Source organism: Ammospiza caudacuta, chromosome 7 (assembly GCF_027887145.1).
Source record: "Ammospiza caudacuta isolate bAmmCau1 chromosome 7, bAmmCau1.pri, whole genome shotgun sequence".
Lineage (NCBI taxonomy): Eukaryota > Metazoa > Chordata > Aves > Passeriformes > Passerellidae > Ammospiza > Ammospiza caudacuta.
The window spans coordinates 17,879,673-17,891,462 of NC_080599.1; the positions used below are offsets into that span (position 1 = coordinate 17,879,673).

At 38.9% G+C, this 11,790-nt stretch overlaps 1 protein-coding gene across 1 annotated transcript; it reads right to left on the reverse strand.

Annotated features, from left to right (window-relative positions):
• Positions 1-2,439: 2,439 nt before the first annotated feature.
• Positions 2,440-9,435, reverse strand: RGS13 (regulator of G protein signaling 13). The gene is given in 5 exon segments (XM_058808065.1): positions 2,440-2,606; positions 2,609-2,633; positions 5,366-5,532; positions 6,781-6,842; positions 9,371-9,435. Coding segments are annotated over 5 exon segments (486 nt in total).
• Between the last annotated feature and the right edge of the window lie 2,355 nt (positions 9,436-11,790).

Below are 11,790 nucleotides of genomic sequence, written 5' to 3' on the forward strand. Positions count from 1 at the left end.
TTTAATTGCTGTAGTGGTTTTATTAATCTGCATTTTAATCTTGCCAAACTTAATATTTGAATAATCACCCCTTTGATTTTTTTTTTTTCATTCTTAAATATATAAGGGAAGAAGGAGATTTCTGGCAATTTAGCTATTTTCAAGTTTTTTATCTTTTTTAACAGCAGCTTTGAATGATTAATGTGAACAAATGCCTTTTAGATGTCTGCCAGTGGAAAAGTATACCTGAGCTCATTCAAGTGCTGTTAATGAAAATGACAAAAGCAGTGATTTGTTATTGCAGCTGCCGCTAGTTACTGTTTTATAAATCATATGACCTGATGAAATACTATGTTATTGCCCTGCACCTGGTAACCCAAAAGAAAAGTCAAGCAAGAGAAAGATCTCTAGCAGTTAACAACAAATCTATTTTGGGGAAAAGACCCTCTCTTTTTACCAGCTGGGGAGTGTCGGATAAACATGGGGGAGAGGAAACCAAGCCTCAAACCCCAACATTTTATTTATTTCTAGAAGGAAATATAAAATTAATAAGACCACCAAGAATAAGAGTTGCTAGACTCATGATCTGTAAGATACCCACTAAACATTTTGTGCCATAAAAACATGCTTGTGCGTCCCTCTGTGATTTCCCTCAGTATTCCCTCTGTGGGTAGGTTTTTTCTTCCTTCTTGATAATCTGCTTTCTGCAGGGAGGAAGGGTCTCTCTATCAGCCTAGGACCTGGGCAGCCGTTTGAGTGACCCCTTTGGAAAGCTGTGCCTGCTGAACCTGTTTGGGTACGCAGAGCTGTTATTCTTGGTCACCACAAGGCTCTTCCACTTTGACACAGATATCAAGGTCTTCTCAATTTCTAAGTCAAACATAAGTGGGAAGACTTTCCTTAATGTGATCCTTGGTTTATTTATTGTGTGTATTTTGTTGAGTTTTTTTTTACTTCTGCTCAGGCTGGTTTTTGTCACCTATTTACTTTCCTGCAGGAATTGCTTTTTTTAAGAGATCATGTAATTTTTTTTTCCTTCACTGTGGCATCTTGCAGGCATAATCAAATTGAAGTCCAATTCTCTGTATACCCATCAGGAATTAACAGCAGCAAAAGCTATGCTATCCCCAGCTGGATTTCCTGGGGAGTCTTTTCTTGCTGAGTGGTTTTCTGAGCTGTATAATCACATATTTGTATGATAATCCCTTTATATGGGGTCACTGCAAAAGGAAAGGATGATCTGTTATAGTAGCACTTCCTTTACTTACAACACCAAATTCTCTTAAAGCTTTCTGTTCTAGTGGAGGTTATGGTCAGACTTACTTTGTATTCTGCTGTGGATATATACATGAATCCTAGCTTGAGAATTCAATAAAAAAAATTATGGATGTTGAGGCCTTAGATAACTGATAAGTTAAACATGTTCATTTCCATCACATGTTGTCATTGCCATGTTGTCATTAGGGCCCACATATAATTACAATTTACCAATATAACTTCCTGCAAAGCCAGACATCATATTGTACGTTTGGTATTTATTGATTAGCATACTTACCTGTCATCAGTAAATCACTGTGTCTCTCTGCAGGAGTAGCCTGTGCTGTACACCACAATAATAGCGCTGCTTAGAGTCCAAGTTTAATGAGGTTTGAAATTATCAGATTAGTTATTGATGTAAACCAGTGTGGCATTTGCATTCTCTGAACAGAGAGACATAATTCTCTCTCAGGGTTTTTTCCTAAAGAAGTACAGAGAGAAGAACATAAAAACAACTCTTATCTCTATTCTCTACTCCTGTTATTTTACACATGTCTGTGTTGCAGGAGGATGTTCAAGGGTCAGACTTGCTTGTATCTAATTCTTAGGGAGTCTGAAGGGAAAATAATGTGTTTGTGTGTCCATACCCAGAAAAAACAAGCCAAAATAACAACGCATTTTATCTCTGAAGAAAAACCCAGAAGACACTGGTATTATTTTAGTATACTGTAGATCAAGTGCCTTCATAGCTCATGTTTTACATGATAATCAGCATAAACTTGACCCTACACTAATGAATACACAAGAATACTATACTCCATAGTTTAGACAAACAGCTGTATTTTATATTTATCCTTTTACTTTGAAAAACTGTAAGACTAAAACAACAGCAAATGCAGCAATGCAGATGTTTTTTCTCCTTTAATGCATAGTCAAATAAACATTTATTTCCCAACAGCAAAATGCTTTTAAAAAAATATTTTCAGTTTTCCCTAAACCCCAGTTTTTAGGATTTTATTGTGGGGCGAGGAAAACAAAACAAGGAGACTTCCTTGGGTAGGGGGAAGATAGTGCCTTGTGAATTCTAACATCAACAGAACAATTTAATAATAGAATTCCTCTGCTGCCTGATTTCTGCTGTCTTCTTTAAACCTTAAACACGTGGGTGCCAGAAGAAACCTTTTACATTTTCAACCAGTCTCTTCAATTTCCCATTGAATTGTTGCCATTAGTTTGAAGACTGTGTTTGAGCTTTTGGTAGAACTGTGATTCAAGCAATCAGGGGTAGGAATCTCTTTCCATGTGCCTGTAGAGAATTCTCTGCTCTCCATCAAAGCAGGACTGTGTTGGCTCTTGAACATTCCTCATAATTTCCTAGCAGGACTGTCCATGTTTGTCTGAAACAAAAGCAAGAAGGCCAGTTCAGTCCTGACTACTGTGGTTAATGGAGGTTGAGAGCAGGGGTGGAGTCTGTGCTGCTGGGCCTGTATGCAGAATATGGCTCCAAATGTGAGGGAGTTTAGCAGGATGAGTTTGGTTTGCTCACTACTTCTAGGAAGAATAAGAGAACAGGGACAATCCAGACAGGAATAGTCTGTCAACATGGTTCGGATGGAGCGGCTGCAGTGGAAGGAGCAGCTGAAAATTGCTGGTATCCAAACCTGCTTTCTTCTGCTAAGAATTGTTCCTAAAGCTACAGTTAGGTTCCAGAAAAAAACTGATGAGTCCAAGTGCCTGGAGGTGCAGAGTACCGATGGAAAAAAAAAAAAAAAAGACTAAAAGCCTTTTATGGCCTGAGATAAAATTGTGCTTATAGTTATGGCCTGAGATAAAATTATGCTTATATATTGCTGAAGATTGCAATGCAAGATGTTTTCCATTCCCATCTGTATGGCAGATTACCTTTGTCAAGTGGGCAGTTTGCCTTATCTCTCTCTTTGAGTGACCACAATCACACCTCCCTGGGAGGGGACATTGCTGATAACAGCTACTGAATGTCATTGCATGACTGATAAGAACTACAGCATCCCATTGGGAGATGTGAGCCCAGAGGGAGGAGCCAAGCATTGCTACCTGGATACAATCTGAGGTTTCAAACATTGCTACCCAGATATAATCCAGAGGTTTTTGAGGTGCCAGCACGGCTTTCTCCATGGGATTCCCCAGAGGAACAGCAGCTGCCTCTTCTTCCACTGGATCTTCAGAGAAAGAATACATCCTTCCCTACAGGATCCCTGCTCCAACAGAACCACCCCTGACACTGCAGGAGGGCTGCAGCCACAATTCCAATGGGACTGCCACCAACACCCTGACCCACAGGGTGTCAGATTGGGTTCTGACTCTGTCAGTGTTGTTCTAGTGTACTGCACTGTTTATTTTATCCTTTTTTTTTTTTTTCCTTTTCCCTATTAAAGAACTCTTATTTCCTGCTCCCATATTTTTGCCCGAGAGCCCCTTAATTTAAAATTTATAGCAATTCAGAGGGGTGGGGAGGGTTTACATTCTCCATTTCAGGGGAGGCTCCTGCCTTCCTTAGCAGGCACCTGTCTTTCCAAACCAAGACATATATCAACCTTTTTTGGGAAAAGTTTTCATTCCTAGAGTTTTCCTGCTGCAATTCATGGTTTGTAGCAAATAAATTGAAGCTCTGCAGGTGTGTAACAGCAGAAAGGTCTAGTGGTCAGCATAAACACCAGATAAAAGGAACCCTTTGAAAGTCCATCAGCTTATGATGAGTTCTATTGGTTGTGTTCAGCTTGACCTTGTCTGTTAGCGTGGAGAGGAGACCTCTAAAGATTTGGTTGGTGCTGATGTCTTTCATGGGTTGAGATCTTCCTCTTCCAGAGGTGTCATTTGAGTGGCCCCTTTTTAAATGCTGCCATAATTTGAATATAAACTGTGTTTCATATCCTCATGAGCATGTAGTTTTTAGAGTGGTACATAGTTTTTGTGTTAATAGCGAATATCAAGAAAATGGGAAATTGTGCTGTCCTGAAGCTCTAGAAACCAGACAGCCAATAGAAAGATTCAAATACACACTATTTTAGAAAAAATTGCACAGCTTATTTATAACTGTCCTGATTTAAGCCCTTATATTTGATTAATGAATTTGGGGTTGGCAGTATTGACATTTCTCTTTTGTAAGTGCAACTGTGTTGCTGAGTTCCCTATAGCTACACATACTAAAAAAATACTGAGAAAAAAGGACAAGAATGCATTGTTTTGCCACTTAGCACTTAAAGCCAACAGAGGGAACTTTAAAATTTGCTCAAGATTTGGATTAGAGGGAGTGGTTTAGTCATTTAAAGCAGTAACCGCTCTCAGCCAACATTTGGAAATCCAACTGATTTGGGTTTGGCTTCTCCTCCAGTGCCAGCAGGGAGGCTGCATTTTGAGACTCTATAATAATTTGATTGTTACACATAAACCAGAAAACAATGTAGCATGATTTTTTAGTTATGTCAGCCTGCCAGAGGCAGTGGCAGTAAAAGCCAATGTTGGCTTATTTTTGCAAGGAGAGTAATAAGCAGGAATGTTTAAAGGTCATAGAGCATGTTTGACTGAGCAGGAATGACTTTTTTCTATTGCCATTTGTCAGGGGAAAATACCCAGATACTTTACATACAAATTTGCTGTTTTCTGAAAAAAAAAAAAGAAAAAAAAAAGTAATGTGTCTTGGAATCTTTCTCTTCACCCATTTTGCAAAAGGGGACAGCACTGGGCAGAGTTTTTTACTTTTCTCAGTTATATTTACTCTTGCAAAGACCAGACTGAGATATAGATATATAGATAGATATAGATATATGTAGCAATGGGATAATCCAAAATATACTGAAGTGATATCAATGGCCTCTGGATCTGATGTTAAAAAGAAAAGAGATCCATTAATTTAGTTCTTAACTGAGTCGTGCATTTTGCTTGTGTTCTTGGTGGATGTAGTTGAAATATTTGCCTGCAGGTGAGGTGTAGATTCAAATATTAAAATTCTGTGTGGAAAAGAGTTTGAGGGGAGGGTGGACACAAGTTTTCCCTCCCTTTGGTGTAAGAGGAACTAGGCATTTCTTGTTGGTCTACTGTGTGAGACTTCAGGCATTTCTATGAAATAAAGAGCTCATGATCTTGTAGTAACCTCTTTGGGAGACTGGGGTTGGATGTAACTCATAAAGAGCTTCCTGGCCATGGAAATCCTTTTCCTCTGTGATTTTATCTTCTTATAAGCTTCACAGACAAGCCAGAATTCTGTGTTTTCATCACTGTGTTCTGTCTTCAAGTAGGTCTTATAGATTATGGGCACATCTGTAAATGTTTCAGAAGCCAAATTTATACTGCCTGCCTACATGCATTACCTTTAGAGTGCTTTGGAGGTAATAGGGACACTTAAAAAGTAGTGCCTTGGCCCTACACTTCAACCTTGCATTTTCCTGCACATGCAGGGCTCCCTAGTAAATCTAATCCCACAGTAAATTTAAGGTAGGCAAACACTTTGCCTTCATTTCCTGAAGAACTGCAAATCCATTTGGTTTAGAGTACTTGGCTTTTTATGTGAGTCCACCTTTCCATTTTTGGTGTCATAAAGCTTTCAAATTAATTAAAATTCAATGAGTAGTGTTTTCAGGTGCAGTGAAGGAGGCATTTTAAGAAGGACAGCATTCTGATTACTGCTGGAATCTCAAGGTGTTTTATTTAAAGCAAACTTTGTTGCTGGTGCAGCATTCTGGCCTTTCAAATTTCTGAATATATTGAGCACAGCCTGTCATCTGGTGGAGGGGGTGATCACATGTGTGCCTGCTGCTCCTGCTGTCACTTTGTCTCTTTGAACAGTTTTCTGTTGAGGAGTTTCTCCCTGTGCTGTAACATACGAGGTTGTTTAAGATTTTTAACAGCAAAATCGTTTCAGTTAAAAATGCTGGTAATCTTCTAGCTCTGTAATTTTTCTACAGTAAAATACAATAATGCCAGTCCTCAGGAGTAATTTTTAGAGGCTTTTGCTGCAACTTTTTCATCACTATTTTAAAAAATGTAATTCAGCAGCGATGTTCTGGAATGCTGCCCATACGAGAAATCTGGGAGAGCTCCGAGCTCCATATGAAGCAGAGGGGGATGGAGTGGGAAAGTTCAGAATTCCTGCTGGATCTACAGTTCTTTCCATCTCTGAATATTGGACCTGCCTTCCATGGCATTTCCCTGAATAGATATGCCATTATCTGGTCTCTTTGGTGTATGCAGGGTTTCCCAAGTGAACTTTGTCACTTTTCTGCTAATATAAGGTGCTATTCAGTACTCTAAGTGGGGATGTGGCAGACAAACCATGCTCTCATTATGTGTCTGTACAGAAATTACACGATTGCAGAAATGGCAAGTTTGGGAAAGCATTTGCAGCATGCTATGTTTATTTCCAGTCTGATGCGTGCTAGGCATGTCACAAAGTTGTTTTTCATTAGTTGTGTATAAGGCAGCATATATTATGCAGCATGAGTTACTGATTTTGCTTTGTGGGAACTTTTCTCAGTCATCCATCTGGGACACAAACATGCAATTACTTACATTTGCTTGTTACCAGGTTTTCAAAAGACTGGGACCACTGTAGCACTTCCTCCAAAGATACCCTTTAGAAAAAAGGAGGTGATTATTGCAGGGTTAGCCGTGGCTCAAAGTATAAAAAAACTAATAACCTTGTTGAAAATCTGTTCCCTAATTTAAATATGAGGTTTATGAATCTTACACTTTAAAAGGCTTTCTTGCATCTTCCAGTTCTTGTGCTTACTATGTCGAGACAAATATTTTTCTTGCTGTAACAAATGCAGTTCCATTTCAAGGTGCTCCATGTAATTCCTCTAGAGATGGCATTCACTTATTTAAACTGTGCTTAGGAGAAACACAAGAAAAGTACTGCCTTTCTAGAGAGCAACTTCTTTGGAGGCAGAAATCATCATAGAATTCAGGAAATATTGATGTTTGTATTTAGTAGCCAAGTCTTTGGGGGCACAAGATCTTATTGTAGTATTTCAAGGCCTTTAACATCAAAGTTGACTTACCATCTGAGAGCTTAATATAAGGTCCAAGAATAAGGTAAATAATGAAAGGTTAATGCAATCTTAGCTGGAAGAGACTTCCATCTCTCACCAGTTGTTTACAATGCAGTGTGACACATTATTACTAATCTGCACAGCCCTTGGAAGTGGCCAGAGTCAGATTTTACTTTCATGTTTTCTATTCTTAAACAGTAAATTCATAAGCTTGTGGGAGTCTCATGCCTGATTCTGGGAAAGAGCATGGATGTAGTGAGGTGAGAGACTAAACAATTTAAGGAAAAACAAATGTTTGAAGGCCGTATCTCCATTTGAGTGCATGTAGTTCCATTTACACCAACATATTTTCAAGCATTGAAGTTTTAGGACACCAATGCTGGCAACGTGGAAGAGATGCTTATACTTATGTTAGGAAAAGAAAGGACAGGGGATGTATTCCAGTGGGTGCTTTCCATGATTTGGAGTATGGTCCCCTCTCATTGAGTATTTGCTTTTCATAGCAGCTATAATTTTGTCAACAACTGTTTAGTATCACAGGGCTTTTTAAAATTTTAATCAAAATTGGCTTTGATATGAGTGCTGCATGATGCTTTATAGATTTCTGCTGCAGAACAGCCATTACCTGCTCTGTAGCTTTTTTAATTGGTAATGATTTATAATTTATTTATAACTTGATCCAATTCCCTCTTTCTCTGAAAAAGTACATGACTAGGTGATTATTTTCTCAGGCTTGTGATCAGTTTGACATAGTCAAAGAAATATAGAATAAGAGAAATGCTGCCACTATTGAACTGTGGTGTCAGTAACTCTCTAGTAACTCTTGCCGCTAAAAGATTTTTTTTCGTTCTTGTTCTTTTCTAGCCTTCTCTCTGTAAAAACTCATAAAGCATGTGGTTATGGGGAGTGAGAATCTCTAGATCTTTGAATGATTTTTTTTCCCCTTACAAACTACTTCTGAGTCATATTTGCTTTTCCTGATGCAGGTAATTTTTCACCTGTCAGCAACAACACTTGTATACAATGAGTGACAATCTTGTCTGTCTCACTGAACATCATCAGGGGAGCCATCTTATTTCCATTTCTGATTATTTGTCTTATGCATTAATCTGTGAAGCAGAAAAAACCCTGCCTGATGGAGCAGCTGACACAGAGGAAAACCTTTTTACCTTTTTACTTTCCTTTAACAATCAGGAAAATATGAAGGACAGCAAGGAAATAGGTTATGATGATCTGTATTAATGCCCTTTTAGTAGCTGTTGTTCTGATAGTAAATGTCTTGCTGCACTGATTTGCAATATGATTGGATTTGCTGAAGCACATCTATTACATTGAAAAAAAAAAACCTCTCCAAAAATAACTAAGGCTTTCTAGCTGGGACTCAAAAACTGAAATTGTAGTGTCCTGTGGGAGCTATTTCTCACTTATCCTACACCCTCCACTGTGAGTGGCTCCCCTCACCACCATGGTGCAGAAATCCTCGTCCAGCAGTTGGAAACACTGTCTGGATTTCTACTCCTGACTTCACCCGAATGGCAGTTTCAGGGGTCGTCAGGTGCTCCTTAGTATTGCTGTGGGGGATGTGTGTCAATAAATCACTTCTGCGTCTGATCCGATTCCAGCAGAAGGCATTTTGGATGTCAGCACTCCACCACCCCAATGGGACACGTCCCCCAGATTCCTGGCAGTGCTTGGCCCCCACAGAGCCTGGTGGCACCCGAGGACTTGCAAGAGCCACTTGGCCATGTCTCTTATGCTCTGCATGAATATTCAGCCTTTGCCAACAGCCTGAATTCTTTTAAAAGATGGACCAAATATTTGGCTTTCTAATTCCTCCCAGGTCCAAATCTGGACTTAATCCAGAGGTGAGTTTGGGCTGTGCCTGTGTAACACTAAGGGAGTTCCCGGTGGGATATGCCAGTGTACGTCCGTGTGCTGCCAAGGAAGGGGCTGCCAGAAGCTGCTTGGCCGGGGCAGCTGTGAAGGGGTTGCCCTCTTTTGCACGATCCTAAGCTTACAATGAAAATCTCCACTGTGAATTTTGAGGCGTTTGTTTCTCCTATTCAGCTGCGTGGACTGCAGAACATAAGATTCTTATCCTTACTTACTTAGAACTGATCCCATTTTCTTCTGGTTTGAATATCTTGCAAAGCCAGCAAGTATTTGCACTCATTCTCCTAAACATGGAAAATTTGTGAGTTTTGAATCTGCTCTGCTGAGCTGCGGCTTTCTTAAATAAAAACTTATAATTTTTACATATAGCAGTGCAATCAGTTCTAGCAGTATTCTTATTTTGTACATCTGATCTTTATCTATGAGTGATTTCTGAAGCATTTGACAAAAATATATTTTGTAAGATGAGAACTTAAAAAAAAAAAGCAAATTACCAGGCCATCCAGTGGATGTCTTTTGGGGAAAAATAGAAATGTTAATAATTTTCCCTCTTTGCTTCTCCAGTTATGAAAGGGGATTGAAGGTTGAGCCTGACCCAAAGCAGAATGAAACTAGAAGTCTTTTTTTTTCCCTGAAAGCTCAGGGTGACCAGGATCAAAGATCAGAGCTCGATGTAAACTGGACAATGCTGAATAAATTGTTAAGTGTCTGAGATTAACATTGATATTTGTCCAACATGTATTTCAAAGTCAATAAAAGTAATATAAAACTTGCCTTTATATAGATATTATATCCATAAGAGAGGGTGTAGTTTATTAGGATGAGGCAGTTGTAAATGTTTGTCTAAAAAATACAAAATTAAAAAAATCTGTTGTGACATGGGGTATGTTTAGTGCTTCTCCTTTGGCTTTTAAGCAATGCCAAATGCTGAATTTACATTGGACTGTAAGTTTGTATAGGCCTGCCTGAAATCAAAATAGCCTTATTTATTTAAACTTGGAGTTTTTTTCAGATTTGGGGTTGACTGGCACATATTATAACTATGACCAATTTTTTCCTTCCAAATGAAGCACACAGCAAAACATAGGACAAGGTTCTATCTCCCAGCTTTCTGAAGCTGTGAAATATTTCCTTTGCCTTTAGTATTGTTTTCCTTGTTTCCCTGAGGTCTATATTCAGTTTTATATCAAATGAGGGTCTTGCCTAGTACATTTCCTGCAGGGTATTGAAATGTCATAACTTTGCCCAACTGCTGCATTGCAACTCCTGCTCACATTCTCTGCAGCCCTGTAGCTGCTGCCTGCTTCAGAATTATCTCAGCTATGTTCTCTGCTAGGTCTCTGCGACTTTTAAATTGTTCCACTAGAATTTACACATCTCGCCCTCTGCCTAGAAGTAACTGTCTAAAACTACACAGTATTCCATATTTAAGATGAAATTATGCATTGAATTCTGGTATATGGTTATTATTTATCACCTTATTTTGGGCTATATTGTCCAATGCCCTCTGTTTTGGGAGTTTCCACGTTGCAATCATTCATCTTCTATCCACTGAGATGAAAATAAAATGCAGCCTTGGTGGTTTTTTGAAATCTGGAGAAATTAATACAGGCTTCTTACTGTACAGAGATTCTCAAGAAATATTAGATGAAGCAATATTAAGTAATCTAGTTCAGCTACTTCCATCTGAATTTGAAGGGACAATTATTAATTTTTTCACCAAGTGATGGCTGCACAAAGTGACTTTTGTGTAAGGAAATGCTGTTGTTCTGAGGAGCCATTTTAATTTGAGTTAGAAGCTTTAAACTTGTTGAGAACACACATTTTCCAAGCATACACATCCAGGGCTTTGTGGTTCTCTCTTCTTTTTTAGTCAGACTCATTCCCTAATAGACCAATGAAGAGAGCACGCTGATTTTATCTTTTCCAGTGCTGATTTGGACCATCGTTCCACTGAGCCATAGTCTATGTTTCATTAGTCTGACACTGTGTTTTTGCTGACAATGATCTTAACCCTAGAACAAGACAGGAGCAGTACAAAAGCTACATGACACCCCGGAGCAGGGTGCTAGTTTTGGGTCATTGAACTCCCACAAGTGCAGCCTGTTACCTGTCACAGTGCCCTGCCATCTGTTGTAAATGGTAAATTGCATCTCAACTACTCCTTACAGCTTTGTAGTGTTCACATAACTTGACTCAGATGGTGGAACTCTTCTCACCCAATGTTTATGAAACGTGGTGTCCTTTCTCTTTGCTTGTTCTAAGATACTATTGCAACAAGGCCACAAGCTCTTTAATGTGTAGGAGCTGTGTGTTGCCTGCAGGACTGGTAATCAAACAAAAAGCCATGTGGCTACAACTCTTTTGCAGAAGGAATTGCCTGACTGATGATAAATTAATCTAAGTGCTGGAGTTATTCATGTCTGTAAAAGATATAAGCAGTGCTGATCTGGAAATGACTGTTTAACTGTTTTTATATTTTATATTTGAGAAATATCAGGAAAACTGATTCGGTACGTTAAAAAAAATCTATTTACCTTTCAAATTACAATGCACATTTTGATTTCTGAGCACCCTTGTTCTGTGCCAATGAGTCTGTAAACTACTAAATGCCACAGCTTTTAGTGCACAGCAT